The sequence below is a fragment of the Myotis myotis genome, unplaced genomic scaffold, assembly GCF_014108235.1.
Source record: "Myotis myotis isolate mMyoMyo1 unplaced genomic scaffold, mMyoMyo1.p scaffold_m19_p_22, whole genome shotgun sequence".
NCBI classification, from domain to species: domain Eukaryota; kingdom Metazoa; phylum Chordata; class Mammalia; order Chiroptera; family Vespertilionidae; genus Myotis; species Myotis myotis.
Genome location: NW_023416327.1, coordinates 6838421 through 6862868, shown reverse-complemented (window position 1 = coordinate 6862868; position 24448 = coordinate 6838421). Strand labels below are relative to the sequence as shown.

The window sequence follows — 24448 nt, the reverse complement described above, 5'->3', positions numbered from 1 at the left end:
TATAAAATGGTATAGTTTCAATTATAGCTCAAATAATTCCATTTCTGCTTTACGAGGAGCTCTCAATAAGACAGCGTTCGCTACTGCCTGTGTGTTTGATCCGTCTGTGCTCCTATCAGGCCCCATTCAGATACGTCTTAATGTTACAAGCCACCTGTATGAGGTGTCATGCACAGATTGCACATTGTCCCATTGTATTAATTCTTCCTTTCAAAAGAAGTCCCTCATGATTTTAAAACAACTAGCTTTTGCTTGGGTTCCCACTAACTTAACTGAGCCTTGGGAATCTCATCAAACCTACCAACTGTTGCGTGATCTAGTAAAAATCTTAAAAAGACAAAAAAGATTTCTTGGAATGTTAATTGCAGGAATCTTTGCCCTAGTAATGTTACTTACTTCTGCGGGCATTGCTGCTTCATCTATGGTACGGACTGTTCAGACCTCTCATTTCGTACAACAGGTCAAGGAAAATGTAACTAAGACCTTGCCTATACAAAAAAGAATTGACAACCAGTTTGAAAATGAAAATGACAACCAGTCAGCATTAAAGTCTACAGTCCTGTGGCTGGGTGATAAAATCCATGGCCTAGAGCAAAGAATATCTTTACAGTGTCATTATAATTTTTCCCATATTTGTGTTCCCCCTGTTCCCTATAATAGTACCCTGCACCCTTGGGAATCAATAAAAAATCATCTTCTTGGTGCTTGGGGTCTAGGTAACACAACCCTCGATATTTTAGAATTACAACAGCATATTGTACAGTTGTCCGAGGCAAACTTACAAACTAATTCTTTGAAAGCCTGGCAACAATTTATAGAGAACTTGAAAGAATTTAACCCCTTCCACTGGATATCCTTGCATTTACCTCTCAGCATAACCACTATTGTTTGCCTCATTCTTGTTCTCATATGTTTACTTCTAGTCTGAAGATGTGGAATGAAGAGTCTTAAAAGGACTCAAACCCTTCAAGCAGCTCTCACTTACCAAGATTTATTACGGAAAAGTAACAGGGAAGGGTGCCTAGCACATAGTTAATTATTGCCTTTACGGTACTAGGACCTCCCTTAGAGCTAAAAACAGACAATGGGTCCATGTACACTAATGCTGTTTTCAGTATTTTTGTCAGCAATATCAAATTTATCATAAAACTAATATCACTTATGATTCTCAAGCTATTTGAAGTAAGCCAATCATATTATTAAGATGCAATTATTAAAATAAAAAGGAGGAGAATCGGATGAATTCATTCAGCAAAGAATAACAACTTCACCTTTGCTGTGGGTCCATCTATATGTTTTGACATCACTAATAATATCACATTCCAGGCTGTTTAGGAACCTCACAAAAAAACCCTGTTACTGACTCCCCCGCAGGAAAACCTAATCGATGGAATATGTGGGCTCTCACCCGTCAATCTCCTGGGTGCAGGACCCGCCTCTTATGGAGCAGGGACCTTACCCCGAGTGAAAAATCCAAGGCTTTGTAGAACATCTTCACAATCAAAGGACACTGAGGAGGGCCCACGGCCATTCGTGGAGGAAAGCACAGGGCTCCCTCCTTGGTGGTATTGTAGACATCCAGAACCTATTCCTTTTCCTTTATATCAAAGCAAACAACAGATTTTTGACTGGCCTGTACCTAACCCCACTAAGAACTGTAGGGACTATCTTAAAGCTTCCGCTAACTTTCACTGGCAGGAAGCTTTTCTCGCCCCAGGAGACCCTGTCACTCATCGGCATTCTAATGGATGGGTCCCAGCAGTCTTAACTTCTACAGTTAATAATCATTCTTATACTCACCATCACTTGTGAAGAGCAATTGCCGCCACAGCGCCTATAACTCTTGATAGAACCCAGCCCCCGCCTTATGGCAAAGAAACTTATCATATTAGAGCTTGTCTACCATCCCCATATGTCTTTCTACTAAAAGATTCTCACAGTAACCGAGGTGTGACAACAAATGAAACCACTTTCACTGTTTCCTGTCACAAATGTATTTTAACCACATGTATTGATTCTAGCTTATCTATTCAGACAATTTTTATTGTAAAGCGACCTCCTTATCTAATGTTACCTGTACAATTGCATACGCCATGGTATGATGATTCTGGGTTACAAGCTATTAGAATAATTACCAATGCTTTAACGCGCTCAAAAAGATTTGTAGCAGAATTAGTCTTAGGCATAACTGCACTCATTACAAAGTCCATACAGCTCAGCATGTAGATCAATTAGCAAAGAATGTTTCTCTCGCTCTAGCTACCCAAGAAATAATAGACAAAAAATTAGAAGCCAAGGTTAATGCTCTTGAAGAAGCCCTTATACATATTGGAAATGAAATTGTTACACTTAAAGTTTGTCTATCATTAAGATGTCATCGAGAGTACAGATGGATCTGCATTACTCCTTTAGAAGTTAATCAGTCAGCAATAACTTGGGACAAAATTCAACATCATATATTAGAATTTGGAATAACAGTAATTTAAGCCTAGATCTACAAAAGTTACATCAGCAGATTCATGGCATAAGCCAATCGGGCTCACTACTTGATCCTTCCCAGGTTGCATCTTCCTTTTTTAGCGGTTTACAAGGATACATCTCTAAACAAAACATTATCCCCATGCTTTTAAGTGCAGGCTTATTTTTATTCATAACTTTAATAATTATTTGTCTTCTCCCAGTCTTCTTCTGAGTCTTCACGCAATCCAAAAGGTGGCTGCTGATTTACACATGCTACATTTAAAAAATAAGAATGGGGGAGATGCCAGAAGCTGTTCCATCCTTGCTGCTTGACACAGTCGCTGCAGGGAAGAAACATCTACACAGCATTTGTTCCAAGGGACCTAGCGTATATGGCATACTGTTCTTAATATGTTTGCTCCCCTTCTTAGCACTATGTGTTCTAACCAGGGCCACCTCCCCAAGAAAGGTTGTTTCTCCAGGTGGGAATGTTTCCCTGGAGTTAGGGATTAATGGGACTAGGGAAGGGAATAAATCAGTAAAACCCCCTAGTGTTACAGAAATACCGTGTACTACTTATGAGGAACTTAGACTGTTAGCAATAAATTTAGGACTTGCTAGGCCCACGTCCCCAGGGGTCTACCCACCAGAGAAAGTACCAAAGCCTATACCCCTAAAAACCCGCCGACACAGGGAAGTCCCAAGGAAGACCACCAGCAAGGCTAAAAGGACATAACCTTTACTTAGGCCATAGAATAGGAAAATCTCCTTCAGTTATTTCCTTATAGCTTAACAGTAGAGCAGTAGAATAGTGACCTTGGAATAGAAATAGCAAACTAGCCCTTATAACGGAACACAGAGACTAACCTTTAGAATAGAATGGATAGGATTAAAATCAACAGAGCTAGATAGAGATAAGATTTTTAGCAAAGGTCAGATAAGAAACTATAAACATAAAACAAGGAACTGTAGAAGGTCAAAGGAGGACCCGAAGCATACCATGATGTAACTATAGAGGCATGCTTATAGAATCAAATAGTATAAATACAGTTGTAACAGGACAATAAAAAAGAACCTAACTATGCTGATCATCTATCTGAACGCTGTCTCTGTGTCCACTCTTCGCCGATGCCGTCCATACCTTTGGGAACCCCTGGACCGCTGGGGCTGGACCCTGGCAGGTTCTAACCACAATGGTATTAAGTTCCTGGAACATGCCAGTTCCTTAGGGCCTTAGCACATCTGCCTGGAATGTTTCCCCATCCTCAACTTCAGGGTTGACTTAAAAGTCAACTTCTCAGTAAGTGTTCTCTGGCCACACTACCATAAAATTTAACTTTCTGCCACCTGCACATTCCTATAACTATTTTTTAAATATATTTTTATTGATTTAAAAGAGGAAGGGAGAGGGAGAGAGAGATAGAAACATCAATGATGAGAGAGAATGACTGACCAGCTCCCTCCTGCATGCCCCACACTGGGGACCAAGCCTGCAACCCGGTCATGTACCCTGACTGGGAATCGAACCATGACCTTCTGGTTCATAGGTTGATGCTTAACCACTGAGCCATATCTGCCAGGCCCAAACTTTATATCTTCCTTTCCTGTTGTTTTTCTCTCTACACGTACCACAAATGACATAATAAATGTTTACTTTTCTAAACCTACTGGAATGTAAACCATCTGCAGTCAGATTTTCTGTCTTGATCATTCACTTCTGTATCCTCAGCACCTAGTGCCTAGCACAGGGTAGGAGCTAATGCATTGTAGTAAAGGGAGGGAGAGGGACAGAGTGAAAATGAATAAACAGAGAAAAGAAAGAACTGTCTCTTGATGGTTTTCAGCTGAGGGTCCATTAAGATCACATTTAACGCCTCTTCCTGATGAAAGCCAGGCTTTCTGTGTTATACTCTTTGATCAGCAATACAGTGGGAAGAGGCCTGGACTAGACACAGTTTATTCTTAGGCATAACTCTAGACTTGCTCTGAAACTAGAAACATGGCCTTGGGCTCTTAACCTCACTGGGTCTGTTTCCAAATATGTAAACAAGAGAATGAGGAGATGCTGAAAAGAATACTCATCACTACAGTTCTGTGACCAGCAGGCTCTGTGTATTGGGATTCAACAGAAAATATAAGAAAAATGATTCTGTTAGATAAGGTACTTCATGTATTCTAAATAATAGATTCTCTTAGCAGATAATAACAAGTGGAAATGCTTAACTTACCAGCTTCCAGAGAAGAAATCAGTAGAGCTATGAAGCAAACAAGCCTGAGTAACACTTTCATGTTCTCCTAGAGAAACAGGAATGAAAGAAAAACAAAAATTAGAAATGTTACTATTCCAGAGACTTTCAAGATGGCAGTAGAGCAGGTGAATCTTGAACTGACCTCCTCCCTAAACCAAACTGGAAATACAAATAAATTGGGGAACAATCACCCTAAATAACCAACTGAGAACTAGCTGAAGAGGAGTCTTATGCTACTAACCAAGGATTTGCAGCAGAAGGTGCATTGAGACTGGAAGGAAGGGTGGAGATGCAAGAGGGACTGGCCCCACTCCCACGGACGCAGCTGAGGTGCTGGAGAGATCACTTAGCTACAGAGGCTTTCTCCTGGGAAGTGCGGGGCCTAACCCCAGGCCAGGCTCCCCAGCCCAGAGGCTCCCCAGCCCAGAGGCTCCCCAGCACAGAGCACCAGAGCACCAGAGCTGGAAAGAGGTGCCCACATAACATCCAGCCGTGAAAGCAGCGGGGTTTCTGTCCACCAAGGAGAGGCGAGTCTGCTGGAGACACCGGCTCCCTCTTCAAGAGCAAACTTTAAGGAGAGAGGGTGGTGCTGGCTGGAGTCGCCTGAGGAGAGTCTGGGGTTTGTGGCTCTAGGGAAAGATGTGGGGGGGCAGCTGCCAGGACACCTGTACCCAGTCATTCTTGGATACCGCAGCAGCCACCTTTCTAAGGCAGGGCAATCCCCTCCGAGAGCATCAGCCTGGGGGAAAGCAATTACCCACCCCGGGAGTCCCTCGCACCCCACCCTGCAACGAGCCACAGCTTAGGGCAGGGAGTAGAAGTCTGGGCAGACTTTGGGTGTCAGTGACTGGGTTTGAGGCGAGGCCATATGCCTGAAAGGGCGAGGACTACGCCCTCCATCTTGCCTTGGATTCTCCATTTTTTGGCAGCCATGTGCTCGGCAAGGCTTCTTCCCAGAAGCCCAAGCCTCTGCTAGCCACACCCAGGACTTCTTTAAACTCACCAATGACAACCAAGGGAAGTGCACGCCATAGATATGACCACATCCTGTGTAACAAGACACCGACTTGCGCCTGGCCAATCGGCAGGGCCCACAGTCCTTTCTCCTCCCCTTACTCCAACCCCCTATAAAACCCCTCTTCCCACAGGGCTAGCTCTGTCTCTGCCACTTGCTGCTGCGTCAGTAAGGAGGGTAGGGGAGCCAAGCCCAGGCTTGAATAAAGACTCTTATGCTTTTGCATCGGACACGGCTGGCTCCCTGGTGTGGTTTCTTGGGGATCCTGAAATCTGGGCATAACAATGTCCACTTTTCCTGTGAACCAGACTGGTACTTCCCCATCACAGGAGGCCCCACAGACACACCCTCCAGCTCTTGACAGACCCAACTTTGGGCTCCCGAGGCCCCGTCCTGAGTACTAGAGCGTCCACCCTGCTGAGCTCAAGGCAAAATCCGGGACAGACTCAGTCACCCGGCTCTGGGATGGGACATGCCCACCACCTTCCCTGAAGTGTGAGTGGCACCCCCCTCACGAAGACCCACTAGCCCCACCGCTGGAGGCTTTTTCAGTGAGTGAGCCTAACGGGCAGCCAGCAGACAAGGAAGGCAGAGGCGGACTGCGGGTGCCCTGGCACCGGTGCCGGTCTGCCCCAGGGCCCAGTGCTAGTGACATCCGGCCTCGGGGCACAGCTTGGTCCTTCCTGTGTGCAGCCAAGCCCAGCAGAGGCAGCCATAACTGTGGACCAGGCGCCGGCAGCGTCTGACACTGGCCTGCACCACAGTCCTTCCCAAAATGACCAAAAGCAACACACGAAGCGTCCAGCTCAGGCAGCACTGGAGCAGATCCAAAAACTCCACAAACAGCAGACTGAGCAGGCACTAACCTGATGAGGTGAATGCCACTTTTTTCTTTTCCGATTTTTTTTTTCCTTTCTATTTCTTTATTTGATTTTTTCTTATTGTTTTTTATTTTCTTATAATTTTTCCTTATCCTTTTTATTCTTTCTTCTTTTCATATTCTTTTTATTTCCTTTTTATATTATTATTATTATTATTATTGGTCAGCATCTGTACAGCAACTCACATACCATGGTTGGGGGTTGAGCGTCATAATTAGACAGCCTAATCCCATGCATGAACAGGCCAACAGCAATCAAGACTCAACTGCAACAGGAGGGCCCATAGAAACCACATAACATTCCTAGTGCATCCAGTTCAGAGAACAAGGAGACTGCACCACTGGGTCCCACAGGACGCCTACAACATAAGGCCAACCTATGAAGACTGAGAGTCATAGCAGATATATTTAATACATAGAAACAAACACAATGAGGCAGCAAAATGGGGAGACAAAGAAAGAGACCCCAAATGAAAGAGCAGACGGAATCTCCAGAAAAAGAGCTAAATGGATGTAAGCAAGCAATCTATCAGAGACAGAGTTCCAAGTAATGGTTATAAGGACTCTCAAGGCACTTACTGAGAACTATAACAGCATAAAAAAGGACATAGAAACCAGGAAAGGGAGCCAGTCAGGAGTGAAGAATACCATATCTGACAACAAGATACACTGAAAGGAATAAAAAGTAGGCTGGGTGAAGCAGAGGATTGAATCAAGGATTTGGAAGACGAGATAGAAAAAAAGACAATCACAAAAAGGAAAAAGATGTTTGAAAAACAAGGATAGCTTAAGGGAACTTTGGGACATGAAGCATAAGAGTATTCACATCATAGAGGTTCCAGAAGGAGGAAAGAAAGAACAAGGGATTGAGAACCCATCTGAAGAAATAATGACCAAAAAATCCCCTAATCTGGTGAAGGAAAATGGCATACAAGTCCTGGAAGCGCAGAGAGTAAGAACAAAATGAACCCAAGGAGGCCCACACCAAGCACAGCATCATTAAAATGGCAAAGGCTAAAAACCAGGAGAGAATCTTGAAAGCAGCAAGAGAAGGCAGTCGCTTACTCTCAAGGGAGTGCCACCGACTGCCAGCTGACTCGACAACAGAAACATGTCAGGCCAGAGGGAGCAGCATGAAATATTCAAAACGATGAAAAACAAGGACCTACAACAAGGCTACCTCACCCAGCAAGGCTATCATTTAAAACTGAAGGAGAAAGACAGCAATTCCCAGATAACAAAAAGCTAAAGGAGTGTGTTATGCGAAAATTTAAAGGGCTTGCTTTAAGAAGCAGAAGAAAAAGGGGGTAGGGGGCACAATAGAAGATAGTTAAAAATAAAATGGCAACAAATATGTGCCTACAATGATCACTGAATGTAAATGGCCTAGATGTTCTCATTAAAAGGCAGAGGCTAGCTGGGTGGGTAAGAAAACAAGACTCATGTATATGCTGTCTTCAAGAGACACACCTAGAAGGAAAGGTACACACAGACCAAAAGTAAAGGGATGGAAAGAGATAATTCATACAAATGGAAAGGGGAAAAGTTGGAGTAGTAATACTTACATCTGACAAAACCAGCTTGCGGCTACTTGTGTAGATTTGTTCCGTATCTGGACTGTACCCCATTAGTAGGACCCACTTGCAAAAGTCTCCCTAAACTTCCAGATCCACTCTTAGCTCACACTTTCATCTTGCAAGGTAAGACATTAAATTATTTGTATAAAATTACATAGCTGTATGAAAATGCACCAAAAAAGACTAAAAAACATAACAACATATTAAAATTGGGTTGTTCCTGCCGTTGGGTGGTTTTCCCCTTCCCTGTAGCTTTCTATCTAAAATTCCTATAATGAGCATGTATTAACTGTATCACAAAGTGAAAAACAAAAGCAAAACCTTCACGGCCCCCGCCCTGGTGTGACGTAGATGGCGGACCAACCTAGCACCGCCTACAACAGGTACAGGCTGGCGATGAGATCACATATGAAGCGAGGTCCCAGGGATGCAGCTTAATTATATGACACTTTGTCCACACACATGGCGGGGGCGCTATCGCCTCCGGCACCGGCTGCACGCTGCAAGGAGACGCCACCACCGCCTTACCTACAAAAGCAACGCCACCCACACATGGCCAGTGGACGCGGACAGGAGAGAGGTGCTCCTGCCGCCTTCCCCAGCTTCTCCAGCCCGGGGAAGCCAAGGCTCAGCAGGACCTTTTCCTTCCCCAGTTCCTGCTCCCAGGACGAGGCCACACGGCCATCGCCCGCTCCTGAGGGCACCTGCATGTGCGGCAAGTTCCAGCCTCAGACCCCAGGGGACCTGCGCACAGATCTGTTTGAGGGCCCCGAGGACCTCAACCTCAACAGGCCCCAAACCAAGCTCTCTGCCACACCTGCTCCCCACCCGTGACAGGTGCAGCACTGCCCTGCACTCCCCACTGTGAGGACACCCTTGTCCCCTGCACCCTCCACCTAAGGGCAGACACACTGCACCCCCAGCCCCCAGCACTGTCCTGCACCTCCCACCGTGAGGGCACCCCCCAGTCCCTGGCACTGCCCTGCACCCCCCACCGTGAGGGCACCCCAGCCCCCGGCACTGGGCGTGGAACTCAGAAGCCTTAATGAGTCCTCATGGAATGAAAGAAAAGTGAATAAAAGGTGCGGTTACCCTCCTGCCACTTCAGCAGCGTGTCCAGGGCAGACCATGCTTTGAAAACTCTGCCCTTTGGTTTACACAGGAGATTGCACTGGCCTGTGCTCTTATCTGTAGCTCTAAGTTAATTGCAAACACAAAATATTTTACCCAAGACATCACTCATTCAGACTCTAATGACATGCAACCATCGGAATAGTACCCAGAAAATGTTCTATTAAGAAGTGGTGTTAACAGGAATGAAAATGTTACACTGTGCTTTTTAAATAAATGGAGGAAAACGATCCCTATGCCTGGCTCAAGCCTGGAAACTTTCCTGGAGCAGTAAGACTGCGTTCCTAAAATGTCCTAACGCTAACTTCTATTCGAAATAACTTGGCCTTCTCCCAGCTTAGCCTAAAATTGCATTCACAGTATTATCATGTTGCCTTTAAACTATGCCCCATTATAAAACAAGGTCGGAGGTGCTGCGCCTCACAGCCTGGCCACCGCTCCCCGCGCTGTAAGGAGGTGTGCTTCCCCTCTGCCGGAGAAGGAAATCAAGCCTTCAAATGGTTCCCAGGTCCAGGCAATCAATTACTCACGTTAGTTTATCAAAAACAAAACGAAGGTGCGGTAAACCTACTGAGCAGCACTAGCGCCTGGCTGTGCGCAGCGGGAGCAAGGGAAGGCCCAGCTGCGTCCACACAGCACATTTCAGACACATTTCAAATGAGCTTTGAGCACAGAGCATGTGGCAGCTGCAAGCCCAAAGCCAGCGGCCGGCTGCACAGGCGCCTGGCCTCGGCCATGACCCTCTGGCCCCAGTGCCTCAGGTACGCGAGGTGGGCGACAAGTCCGACAACCTCAGACCCTTTCCTGTTCCTAGAGCTTGTAAAACTCGGAGCCCAGGGCAGGGTCCGGGCTTACTCAGCCGCCCACACCTGCTCTGGGAAAAAGCCGGCGGGGGCGGGGCCACCCTGCAGGGGGCTCAGTCCCAGAACCCAAGGCTGGCGGGCGGGTGTCGCTCCAAGATATGGAACAGGTTAGCGTCACATGACCAAAGAGAATAGGGGCAGTGGGAGGGGAAATGGGAAAAATGCACCCAAGACTAAACCATGCTCCCAACAAAAATCAGCATAAACCCCGTGGCACCCAAAGTGACAGAAATTCCAGGTGCGAAGCCAAGCCCGACCTACTCCACACCGCCAGGCCGTCGGTGGCTGAGCCCAGGTCTCACACTGTGCTCTGTGTGCCCGCGGGAGTGCTGGGCCGAGGCAGAAACAGTCAAGGGTGAAAGCAGGCCTTCTTCTCCAGACAGTCACGGCGTGGCCACACGCCCAGCCTCTCCCATGTGCCACACAGGGCTGAAGACACGGTATTCATGGGCGTTTGCCGTGAGGATCACACGAGCTGTCCTCATTTAGGGCTGAGAAAGTTGTCCGTGGTAAAGTGCCTCGTGCTCTGGGGACAGAGGCTGCGGTGATGTGCCCTCAATGTTCATTCATGTTCTTGTTCACTCATTGCCAAACTTGACCAGCTTATTGCATGTCCGCCACAGTCCCGCCTCGCGCTTGCTCTAAGCAAAATAGACATAATGCCCAGGGCCAGGCTCAAGGAGCTCGTCCGGCAGCAGGGACTGGGCATGTTTACAGAGAATGACACATCATGGGGAGTGGCCTCGGGCACAGAAATGCCCAGGGCATGGGGGAGGCCGCCTGGAGGCCTCTGGGAGAGGCGCTGGGGGCGGGGGGTGGGGGAGGTGTTGAAGGAGATGGTGTTTGGACATAAGCCGAAGGTCAGGTCGGGTGAACATGCCCCAAACGGAGAATGTTACTGAGGCACTGGGACTGCACTTCGTAGGTGGCCAGAAAGTTACTGAAAGGTTTTAGGCCGCGGGTGGGATACGTGAGAGGATGCAGAGGCCAAGTCGCGGGTAAGAGCACTTTCTCATTAAACGCACACCTGGTACTTCCCACAGGGGCGCAGAAAGGCAGCCACCACTGGGGCCCCCAGCCGAGGCGTGGAGAGTGCACTGTGGCTCTAAGCTGGGAGGAGCGCACCGAGGCCAAAACAAACCGCCCTGGCCCCTGGGAGAGGCCCCCTCAGCCCCACCTCCCCACCTGGCAGGGACCCACCTGCACTGCAAATCGTCATTTGAAAATCTCCCACTCAGTGACGGTGACGGTGACGGTGACGGTGAGCACCTGGGGGTCTGGGGTCGAGTCCAGATCACTTCCTCAGGCTCAGTCTGTGGCCCTGACTGCCCACCAGGGAGCAGCCGCCTAACACTCCGCCGACAGAATGAACGGACACCTTGTTTCTCACTCACTTCTGAGACAGACACAGCACAGCCGCCAGGCCCAGAGGTGCAGCGGCTCATGGACAGGACCCTAGGCACCATGAAGTCAGAGGTCAGAGAAGGCGCCATGTCCTCCGCTCACTTCCCACCGGGGGTGCTGTCCCGCGTCCGGAAAGGCCTGCGCTGATGCCAGGGCGAGCGAGGAAGAAGGCCCAGGGGCCTTCCCAGAGGAGCCGGCACCCCAGTCCCCAGGGCACTTGCCGGATCCTTTGCAAGAAAGGGCCGATCTGCCTCCTCCGCCTCCAGCCACTGCTCCTAGCACTGCCCACTGCCTCCTGTGCTCTGGGACCACTGCCCAGGCTGCTGCCCAGGCCGCCACGAGCTCGGTCCCTCAGCTCAAAGGGCCCTCATCCCCATTGCATTGGACAGCTCCAGAGCACCTGGCCTCCCTGCTCCTACCTGACCCCTGGGTGAGGCGCCCCTCCTACCTGACCCCTGGGGTGAGGTCCCCCCCTCCTACCTGACCCCTGGGTGAGGCCTCCTCACCCTCCTATCTAACCCCTGGGTGAGGCCCCCACCTCCTACCTGACCCCTGGGTGAGGCCCCCCACTCTCCTATCTGACCCCTGGAGTGAGGTCCCCCCACCTCCTACCTGACCCCTGGGTGAGGCCCCCCACTCTCCTACCTGATTCCTGGGGTGAGGACCCCCACTCTCCTATCTAACCCTTGGGTGAGGCCCCCACCTCCTACCTGACTCCTGGGGTGAGGCCCCCCACTCTCCTATCTGACCCCTGGAGTGAGGCCCCCCCTACCTCCTACCTGAGCCCTGGGTGAGGCCCCCCACTCTCCTACCTGACTCCTGGGGTGAGACCCCCCACTCTCCTATCTGACCCCTGGGGTGAGGCCCCCACCCTCCTACCTGACCCCTGGGAGGCGACTCCTGGGTGCCTCTGTGAGCCATTGCGGGGGTGCTCATAACCAACCAAGGGCACAAAGCCCCAGCAGCAACTCGCAATTCCTCCTCCTTGGCTGCTAACCTCTGGACACTGCAGTCATACCAATCCAGAGTGCAGGACCTCTGAGTCTGCTGCCCCGGCAGGCAGCCCCTGGGCCTCTCTGAGCCACTACAAAGCACAACCCCAGCTGCCAGCATCCAGTCCCCACAGTAGTGCTGCTCCAGCACGCAGGCCCCCTGAGCCCACCACCCCAGAAGACGGCTCCTGGGTGTCTCTGTAAGCCACCACTGGGCGCATGTATCCAACCAAGGGAGCAAAGCTCCCAAAGCAGAAACTGGGACTTCTCCCTCCCCAGGCTGGCGTCTGGATACCATGACTGCACACCATGACTGCGCCACTCCAGCATGCAGGCCCCACGAGCACACAGCCCCAGCAGAGGGCTCCGGACCCCTCTATGAGCTACCACTGGGCATGTGCCTCTCCAACCAAGGGTGCACGACTCCCTCAGTGGAAACCATGACATCCCCCTCCCAGCTTCCTACCTCTGGACACCTTGGTGAGTTACTGAGGAGTTGCCTCCAGATGAGGTCATGTTGTTTCAGCCAGAGACTCCAAGATTCCCACATCCCCAGCTGCTGGGTCCTGAACCCCCTCGTGATTCAGAAAGGGAAAATACTTTGGCCAGAGTCCCACTGCCTCAACTGCAAACTAAGGGACAGCTGCCCCCCACCCTCAGTCTCCAGGACCCTCATAGTGAGTTGCAGAGTGACACTACCCCAGCAAGAGTCACACAACACTGGCCAAAGTCACAGAACCTGAGCCTCAGGCCCCAAGACTCCTTCCTCCCAGGCCATGGGCTCCGAGAACTCACAGGGAGCACACACCAGTGAGACCTCAGACAACCCTTTCCACAAGAGCCAGAACCATGATCACATCCACAACTGCTCACACAATGAAGCTGAAGGTGAGGCACATTGCCAATCCGTGATGAGACTTCATCCACGAATAAGAAACTAACATTCAAGACCCAACTATATCAAGAGAACCCAAATAGCTCAGATAGGGGGCTCCACTAGATCACCAAGCCCAGGAGATCTGAGAGACTGCACCAGTGGGTCCCAATAATCACCAACTACATAGCACCACCCCCAAAAGAACCTGGGTAGCAAAGCAGTTGGATCTAAGACACAGAAACAAATAAAACATTACAGCAAAAAATGGGGAGACAAAAAACAATCCCTAAAGGAAAGAAAAAGAGAAATCACCAGAAAGAGAATTAAATGAAATTGAGGCAAGTAACTTGTCAGAGAAAGAATTCAGAGTAATTGTTATAAGGATGCTCAAACCCCTGGATGACAAATACACACAACTCAATGAGAATTACAAGGAGCTAAATGAGAATGTCACCAATATTAAAAGGAATCAAGAGGAAATGAAGAATGACATAGCTGCAATAAGAGCACAATGGAAGGCTTAAACAGTACATGAGAAGAGGCTGAGGACCACATCAGTGAATTAGAAGGCAAGGTAAGAAAAAATACACAAACACAGAAGCAAGTAGAAAGAAAACTTAAAAAGCAGGAGGACAGCCTAAGGAAGATTTGGGACAACACAAAAAGAAACAACATCCGTGTAATAAGCGTACCAGAATGAGAGGAAGCGGAGCAAGGAATAGAAAACCTGTTTGAAAAAATAATGACAGAAAACTTCCCTGATGTTGGGAAGAAAAAAAACCACACAAATCCAAAAAGCACATACAATACCAAACAAGATGAACACAAAAAGACTGACACCAAGACACATCATAATTAAACTGGCAAACATCAACGACAAAGTAAGAACCTTAAAGGCTGCCAGAGAGAGACAGAAAGTTACCTACAATGGATCTCCCATCAGACTATCAACTGATTTCTCAACAGAAACACATTAGGCCAGATGCAAATAAAATGAAATATACAAAGTGATGCAAAGCAAGGGACTGAATCCCAGAATACTATACTCAGCAAGGCTACCATTCAAAATTGAAGGTGAAATCAGGAGCTTCACTGACAAAAAAAAAGGCTAAGGGAGTTTATCACTACCAAGCTAGCAATGCAAGAAATGCTAAAGGGACTGCTGTAAAAAGAAGAAATAGAAAGGGAAGAAGGAATACAGGCATAAAGAATAAAAATGGTGACAAACAAGTACTTATCCATAATGACATTAAAGATAAATGGATTAAACTCTCCAATAAAAAGACATAGGGTAGCTGAATGGATAAGAAAACATGACCATATATTTGCTGTCAACAAGATGCTCACCTCAGAACAAAGGGTTCACACAGACTGACAGTGAAGGGATGGGGAAAAAACCTTTCAGGCAAATGGAAATGAGAAAACAGCTTGGGAAGTAATACTTATATCTGGCAAAGGACCGCAAAGTAAAGGCCATAACAAGAGATAAGGTAGGCCACTTCACAACACTAAAAGAGCAATTCAACAAGAGGACCTAACTCTGGTAAATATATAAGCACCCAATACAGGAGCACCCAAATACATAAAAAAAACTTCTGGAAGATATCAGAGAGAGATAGACAGTAATAGAATCATAGTAGGGGACTTTAATACCCCATTGACACCACTGGATAAATCCTCTAAACAAAAAATCAGCAAAGAAATAGCAATCCTAAATGACTCACTAGATCAGATGGACTTAAGTGACATCTTCAGAACATTTCACCCCAAAGCTACACAATATACATTCTTCTCAAGTGTACATGGGACATTTTCAAAAACAGACCACATATTAGGCCACAGGCAAAGTCTCTTCAAATTCGAGAAGAAAGAAATATACAAGCATTTTTTCTCAGACCACAATGGCATAAAGTTAGAACTCAACTACAATGAAAAAAAATCAAACACTTGGAGGCTAAATAGCATGTTATTAAACAATGATTGGGTTACCAAAGAGAACAAAGAAGAAATAAAAAGCATCCTGGAAACAAATGACAATGAAAACACAACAATTCAAAATGTATGGGACACAGTGAAAGCAGTCCTGAGAGGGAAGTTCATGGCTCTACAGGCCTACCTCAAAAAGACAAGAAAAAATGGTAATAAATTATCTAACCTTTGAAACTGAAAGAATTAGAGAGAGAGCAACAAGAAAAGCCCAGAGTAACCAGAAGGAAGGAAATAATAAATATCAAAGTAGAAATAAATGACATAGAGACCAAAAGAAATTAATAATAATACAAAAGATCAGTGAAACCAAGAGCTGGTTCTTTGAAAGGATAAACAAGATTGATGAACCTCTAGCCAGGCTCACCAAGAAGCAAAGAGAGAGGACCCAAATAAACAAAATCAGAAATGAAAGAGGGGAAGTAACAACCGACCCCACAGACATAAAAGGATTTTAAAAAATACTACAAACAACTCTATTCCAACAAACTGGACAACCTTGACAAAATGGACATTCCTAGAAAAATACAAGCTTCCAAAACTCAAGCAAGAAGATTCAAAAAACCTGAGTAGGCCGATAACTACTGATGAAATTGAAACAGTAATCAAAAAGCTTCCAGCACACAAAAGCCCCAGACCGGATGACTTCACAGGGGAGTTTTACCGAACATTCAAAGAACTAAAACCAATCCTTCTCAGACTATTCCAAAAAATTCAAGAGGAAGGCACACTTCCAAGCTCTTTCTATGAAGCCAGCATCACCCTAACCCCAAAACCAGATAAAGACACTATAAAGAAAGACAATTAAGGCCAATATCCCTGATGAACATAGATGCTAAAATCTTTAACAAAATTCTTGCAAACCGGATCCAGCATTACATTAGAAAAATTATACACCATGACCAAGTGGGATTTATTCCAGGGATGCAAGGCTGGTACAATATCCGCAAGTCAATAAACATGATATATCACATAAACAAATTGAGAGACAAAAATCACATAATCATATCAATTGATGCAGAAAAGGCATTTGACAAAATCCAACATCCTTTTCTGATAAAAACTCCCAGCAAAATGGGAATAGAGGGATCATACCTCAACATAATAAAAGCCTTGTATGACAAAACTATAGCCAACATCATACTCAATGGGCAAAAACTAAAACCATTTCCCCTAAGAACAGGAACAAGACAGGGATGCCCACTTTCAGCACTCCTGTTTGATATAGTACTGGAAGTGCTAGCCATAGCGATCAGACAAGAAGAAGAAATAAAAGGCATTCAAATTGGAAAAGAAGAAGTAAAATTGTCATTATTCGCAGATGACATGATATTGTACATCAAAAACCCTAGAGATTCCATCAAAAAAACTACTAGACTTAATAAATGAATTTGGCAATGTAGCAGGATACAAAATCAACACTCAGAAATCTATGGCCTTTTTATACACCAATAATGAACTCACATAAAGAGAAACTAAAAAAAAAAAATCCCATTTACAACTGCAACAAAAAAAAGTACGATATCTAGGAATAAATTTAACCGAGGAGGTAAAAGATCTGTACTCGGAAAACTACAGGACACTGAAAAAAGACATACAGGAAGAATATATTGTGTTCATGGGTTGGTAGAATCAACATCATTAATTGCTAAAGCAATTTATAGATTTAATGCAATCCCCCATTACAATACCAATGGCATATTTCAAAGACCTAGAACAAACTCTCCAAAAATTCATCTGGAGTAAAAAAAAAAAAAAGACCCTGAATAGCTACAGCAATCCTGAGAAAGAAGAACGACGTTGGAGGGATCACAATACCAGATATCAAGCTATATTACAAAGCCACTGTTCTCAAAATTGCCTGGAACGGGTAGAAGAGCAGACATATAGACCAATGGAACAGAACAGAGAACCCAGAAATCGTGATATATCACATAAACAATCGACCCAAGCCATTATGCTCAATTAATATTTGACAAAGGAGGCAAGAGCATACAATGGAGTCAAGACAGTCTCTTCAATAAATGGTGCTGGAAAATTGGACAGATACATGCAAGAAAATGAAGCTAGGCCACCAACTTACACCATACACAAAAATATACTCAAAATGGATAAAGGACTTAAACATAAGACAGGAAACCATAAAAAGCTTAGAAGAAACCATAGGCAGCAAAATATCAGACATATGTCATAGCAATGTCTTTAGCAATACAGCTCCTAGGGCAATGGAAACTAAGGAGAAAATAAACAAATGGAACTACATCAAAATAAAAAGCTTCTGCACAGCAAAAGAAACCATCCACAAAACAACAAGAAAGCCCACTGCATGGGAGAACATATTTGCCAATGTTATCACCGATAAGGGTTTAATCTCCAAAATTCACAGGGAACTCATACAACTCAACAAAAGGAAGATAATCCAATCAAAAATGGGCAAAGGACCTAAATAGAGACTTTTCAAAAGAGGACATACAGCAGGCAAAGAAACATAAAAACATGCTCAAAGTCACTAGTCACCCGAGAAATGGAAATCAACATAACAATGAGGTACCATCTCACACCTGTCAGAATGGCTATCATCAACAAATCAACAAATGACAAATGCTGGTGAGGATGTGGTGAAAAAGGAACCCTCTTGTACTGCTGGTGGGAATGCAGACTGGTGCAGTCACTGTGGAGAACAGTATGGTGTTTCCTCAAAAAATTAAAAATGGAACTTCCATTTGACCCAGTAATACCACTTCTAGGAATATATCCCAAGAAAACAGAAACACCAATTAGAAAGGATATATGCACCCCTATCTTCATAGCAGCACAATTTACAATAGCTAAGATTTGGAAACATCTAAGTGCCCATCAGCAGATGAGTGGATTAAAAATCTGTGATACATACACAATGGAATACTATGCTGCTGCAAAAAAGAAGGAATTCTTACCATTTGCAACAGCATGGATGGACCTGGAGAGCATTATGCTAAGTGAAATAAGCCAGAGAAAGATAAATATCACATGATCTCACTCATTTGTGGAATATAATGAACAACATGAACTGATGAACAAAAATAGAACCAGAGCTATAAAAACATGGAACAGACTGTACAATCTATGAGGGAAGACGGGGGTTGAGGGGGTAAGAGATCAACCAAAGGGCCTGTATGCACGCATATGAGCATAACCAATGGACACAGATAATAGGGGGGCGGTGAGGGCTTGTGCTGGGGGTGGGGGTGGCCAGAGAGAGGTCAATGGGGGAAAAAGGAGACTCACGTAATACTTTAAACAATAGAGAATTTAAATTTTTTAAAAAGCCAAAGAACCGCACGATTAAAGAAAACACTTGAGAACCCTGTAGTTACCCCAAGGAGGCATTGCAGGTGGCCAGGCACCGGGGCCTCCCTCTTCCTGAGCTGCTGATCTCCCCCGAATAATTTCAGGGGGCGGGGGGACATCCTTTTTACATTTTGTGTAATCTGGCTATACCATGAAGTGGGAAGAAAAATCTTCAGGAGATAAAACACGAGGCAGCAAAGCAGCAGCTCTGAAAGGGAGGCTCTGACCGCACAGCTGAGGGCTGCTCTTCATTTCCCAGGAAGTCCTTTGGCGGGAACATCTGAGAGGCACTGCCCTTGTCAGTATCCACAGTCCTCTCTCTCCTCCGGACAAGAGGAACGGAAGTGCCGGGTCCCACAGACTCCCTCCCATGGGGCCAGCCAGGCAGAGCGCCTCCCCTCACCACTATGGAGGCTCCAGGATGAAGGAGAACATGGCAGTGACCTCAGAGGAGTCTCCAGCTGTGACATGTCTGTTCCCACTAGCACGTATGAGTGATATACACTCCTCCACACACAGACACCCTAATCAACAGCTGTGCGGCCGTCACAGCTTTCACAAATGTTCCCCCGAGAGCTATGAGCGAGCAAAACTACCCACCACTGGGCTTATTATCAAGGTAAAATATGCATATAGTAAACACACAACACAGAAACACGCACAGCTCCAAAACCCGGAAATCCCGAGAAACACCGAAAGCTTGCAGTCCTCTGATCAGCAGGTGGGGCCAAAGCCCAGCTCCCAGTAGATTTATGCGATTTATTTACCCGGACAAATGAGGCCAGGGACACTCTTTAATCATCACAGGACCCCGTGCTCAAGGATGTGAAGATAAAGCAGAGACGGCCGGAGTTTGGGGGTTGCTAGGAGATGGAAGTGTGCAGCCATGACGAGGCCCGCCCACCACACTGGCGCTTCACAGGGGTGTGAAGGGCCCAGGGGGAAGCAAGCACAGGAGGCTGCAGACAGGAGTGGGCTCGCCCAGCCTCCTGGGCCTGGGCGGGAGTTCAACAGCTCCCCATGCTGCCCCTTCAAACCTCCTAGGGCTGCTGGACAACAGGAACCGGACCCGAGGCGAGATGGTCCTGGTCTCGTGTCTCCGCCCTTGCAGATGCTCTGCCTGCCCTCCAGCTTCTCCCAGCCGCCAGCGCAGCTCCAGGCCCGGCCGGAAAAGGCGGGGACAGTCCTGCTGTGGACTTGTCACAAAGCTGACCGTGGCCATCCCCGAGCACCGCCTCCATCAGGCGGGGCAAGGGTCTACAGGTAGTCTCAGAGGACCAGGCTTTCTCCAAAACAATGTCATTGCTTTCATTTCTGTGGGTTTGTTATCGAGGTAAAATATGCATATAGTAAACACACAACACATCTTAGGTGTGCAATGCCACTAACTGGAACAACTGCATACACCAGCAATATCCTTTCAGGATATAAACCACTTCCACCCGTAAAGTCCCCTTGTGTCCCTCAGTGTCGCCCCTGCACAGGGCCGCAGCGTTCTAGTTTGTATCGGCATTTTCCAGCTCCTTGGACAGTTCGCATGGGTGTGCCTGGGGCTCGCACCCAGTGCCCTGCTTCCCGGGCAGGTGCACGCTGCTGCACTCCCTCCCGCGTCCCAGCCCAGCAGTGGTTCTCAGGGCAGTGTGCCCCGGGGGAGCGCGTGGAGCTGGCGGGAAGCGCCCCGGGTTCGGGTGCTCACAATAATGCTGCAGCGCCGGGAGCCGGGGTGCCAGATTTCCAGAGCAAGGGAAGGCAGTTCTGCCCAAGAAAGACTTGCCCTGCACCCTGCATGGCTGCCAGGCACCACACAGCCATTCGTGCCGACGGAAAGTGTCACTTTTCATTTCTGAACCCAGCACCTGACGCCTTCCCACACTAACGTAAAACATACATGCATTGTTGGCACACGTGTCATACACACTCAGTTCCCCAGCAGTGCAGCCGCTGTGAGCACTGAGAGGCTGGCCTTTGACTACCAGTGAGACCTGACCGCGAGTCGCCCATCGCTCCGTGGCCCTGGGTCTCAGGACTGGTCCGCTCAGATGCAGTGGCGGCTGCTCTGGGCCGGCCCTGTCAGTCCACAGAGGCACTGGCTGGTCGCATGGGGTTCCAGCTGGCTCTGCCCAAACATCCACACACCAAAATATACAATTTTAATACAGATTACCTTTACATCTCGCTCCTATGTTGATTATTTGGAAGCTATGCTGTAGGTAAGTTTTATTATACTACTTCAGGAGTTTTAAAAGGGTGTTTTAAAACACTGGCATTAAAGGGGTATTGGGCTGAGAACGAGGTGATGGCACTCATCTGGGTCTCAGCAGGCAGCCTGGCGGCACTGCAGGGCTCCGTGAGTCCCAGTCTGGAAAGCCAGGTGTGCGGAGCCCAGGTGCCGTGACCCCACCCGCTGAACCCAGCGCCTGATCCAGCTGAGATGCGTCACCAAACTCCACTTCACTGGGAGTCACCACAAGCGACAGCCGCAAACTCGATCGTCAGCAGGGCCCTCGGGAATGTCCTGCTCCTCTCTGCGCCAGGAATGCTCTCACTTCCCAGCTCTTCTCTTCCCGCTGGAAAACACGGACCACCATGCCCGCCAGGCGCCTTCTCCACTGCCTGCACACGGGCATCAGTGCTACCAGCCCGGGCATCATGCTAGACTCCCCTGGGGGCTAGAGTCACGGGCATGCCCCTGAGCATGCAGAGCTGTTTCTCCAGGTCCAGTCCTGGTAAATCTGAGTGCCGAGGTGCAGGCCAGGTGGAGGCACCAGGCTCACCTCCACATATGCAGCCCCATGTGGCAACTTTAGATTTATATATAAATATATTAAAAATATATATATTTATATATACATATATATAAATATATATGTACAGTACAGTGAGGTTCACATTTCACAGTAGTTCTCCCTTACCCACGGGGGTACCTTCCAAGACCCCAGTGGATGCCTGAAGCCTGGGACAGCAGCAAACCCTCTATTGATTAAGTGTTTTTCTATATATACACACCTTCTCCCTTGAGGGGAGCACTGTAGGGCTCCCCTTTGGCATATCTGATTGCCAGCACCACACTCTTGTACTTCGGGGCGTCATTAAGGTAAATAGGGTGACCTGAGCCCAGGCACTGCGACACTGTGAAGTGACGGACGGACGGGAGTGTCCACAGCGTGGAGACGCTGGGCTAAGACGTGATTCCGTCCCGGCAGGATGAGTGGGATGGTGCGTGATTTCATCACACTTCTCAGAGCAGCGCACAATTCACAACTTATTTCTGGAACTTTTCATTTAATATTTCCAGACTGCGGTTGATCGTGGGTAACTGAAACCGTGGAGGTAAGGCCGTGGGTGGGGACGACTGATTCATTTCTACACTTGGCTCCATGTTGTCTCTGCTCTAGTTTCTGTCGTGTCCTATTTTTAACTTATGGCATCTTATATGTCCTTTCCAGAACAGGCAGGAACAAAATGACTGCCTCCATTATTCTGCCACATGCATGAAAAGAAGAGGTGGTGCAGAATCCGAAGGTGTGCGGCAACCAGGGGTGGGAGGAACTCCAGGCCCCTTCGACACGTGGTGGGATCTCTGGTGCCAGGACCCTCTGTGTTCCCAGGTGCCTCGGCCAAGAACCTGCAGCCACACTTCTGGGCCCCGAGAGCCAGCAGTGCAGACACAGCCAGGCCACATAAGCCTGGAAAGAGGAAGACGAACCGACGCCTGAGGACAGCAGCCGATGGAATGAGGGCTAGCCCTGCCAGTGAGTCGAGTCCTTGAAAGTGGCACGTCCGTCATGTAGCAAGCATCCTTATCATAATCTCTGCATCTCCCTACCCCCCAGGCTGTGTGGTTTCACTGACATGCCCCAGAGGACATTCTCTCCACAGCACCTGCATCTGCCCCCAGGCGTGCACCCACCTCCCCCTGCTGCATCCCCTCTGCCTGGTCCAAGCCTCAGAGTCTAGCTCAACTCCCTGCCATTCTTTAGGAAACCCAGGCGCCGCGTCCCTGCCCACCGCCCTCCCGTCTCCACTGCAGGAGCGGAGCAGCATCCGGCGATGAGCAGCCAGCGGGCCCCATCCTGCCCACAGGGGCCCATTTCTCCGTGTCTGTAGCTAGGCCCCCAGGGGCCTCCTCGAGCTGGAGGCGCACAGGGGCCATCAGAGGGCACGGTTTCCATCTACCTGAGCCGCCTGCTCTCCTCAGCACTTCAGACAGCACCTGGCACACGGCAGAGTCGGTAAGCACGTGTTAGGTAAGTAAGTGAATATCGGTGCTGTCAGAAATGTTTCACCAAGGGGAAAGGAATGACTCAAAAGATGCTACTTGCTCAAAGCCATAAAGAAAGCCTAGCGCACAGCATGCCACACCAGGCTCAGCAGGGCCTGTTAGAAACCAGGGGTTTGGTCATGTGAGAATCCAGGTCAATTACCCTTTCTGAGGCCACAGGGAGGCCCCCAAGAGCGGAGGACAGGGGCTGCTCCACAGGGGCAGCGTGTCAGCTAGCCAATGAGAGGACATAAGCCAGGGGTCCACACCTCCTCCCACCAGATCCTCATCCCAAAGCCCCCCTTTGTGTAGCACACACCATAATATAGGCCATGCATATAGAATATTAAGTGAAATCATGAATAGGATATTAAATAAATAAGAAATTAAAGGAGTCAAGGGAGGAAAAAATCCCCACAGCTGCATAGTAATGTAGAGAGGGAAAAGGGTGCCCGAGCTCCCAGCAGCCTGCCTCTCCGAGTTCCTCACAGGCAAGGAGCATCGTCCTGAGGTCCGCCTTCCAGAAGCCGACCCCGCTCTGTGCCAGGCATCCCCCGCGCGGTGCGTGAGCCCAGCTGACCTTTCCCGGGCGCGTCATGGCCCTTGCTCCTCGCTCTGGGTCTAAGCGCTGGAGCTACAACCACCGGGAGGTGCCATCAGACCAGCACCCCTGCCTCCTGGAAGCACTAGGACAGCGGGGCAGGAACTGGAGTTCGCACCGGCTCAGCAACATTCCTCCCTCCCGGCTGGGAGGGACCTGGGCTGGGAGGGACCTGGCGCCGTCTTGCCTCTGAGAAGGCTGGGGCTTGGAGCCCAGGGCGACGGCACGGGCTCGGGCTCTGGCTCCGCAGGCAGCACGTGGCCAAGCTGCTTGCTCTGATGTGAGAGACGGGTGACAGCACCCCTCGGACTGGGGGAGGGTGCGAGCATCAGCAGAAAGGGCCGCGCACACGGTAAGGTGTTGGGCACGCCTGTTGGAAGGAGTGCCCTCTTGGAGTCCCCCAGGGTCACCCTTGACCGGGAGGCTCCACAGTGGCCCGTCCCCTGTGCGCAGGGCCTTCATCCCTGTCCTGTCTGGGAGCCGGACCTTCTGAGCCTACACCCTTAGGAGCTAAACTCCTGAACCCCTACCCCTACGAGGGACACGCCTAAACCAGTTGAACTTGGCCGGATTACAAGGCCTGGAAGCAACGTACACACACACACACACATACACACACACACACACACACACACACGCCACCTGCGCACACACCTAGAACAGGCAAAGCACGCCTTCAAGGGACCCAACAACCTTACCCTGCTCCGAACAGGAACAGAAACAAGCAGGCACCCCACGGATGAACCGCCCCCGCCCGCCCCACACTCGCCGAGACCAGGGTGGCTGAGAAAGGAGCCTGCTGTGCGCTGAGGACTCGCGCAG

General features: G+C 48.5%; 1 protein-coding gene across 11 annotated transcripts in view; it reads right to left on the bottom strand.

Moving 5' to 3' along the window:
• IL1R1 (interleukin 1 receptor type 1) overlaps positions 1-24448 on the bottom strand; it is a 69273-nt gene that overhangs the window by 31470 nt on the left and 13355 nt on the right. For 8 of the 11 annotated variants that reach the window (XM_036355327.1, XM_036355318.1, XM_036355326.1 and 5 more), the window contains one exon: positions 4689-4755. In XM_036355327.1, coding sequence (XP_036211220.1) covers positions 4689-4749 — 61 coding nt within the window. In that variant the 5' untranslated portion in view covers positions 4750-4755. Of the gene's footprint in view, positions 1-4688; positions 4756-8169; positions 8222-23605; positions 23627-24395; positions 24415-24448 lie in introns of those variants that run through there. The other 3 variants (XM_036355328.1, XM_036355323.1, XM_036355322.1) reach the window with 3 other exon arrangements.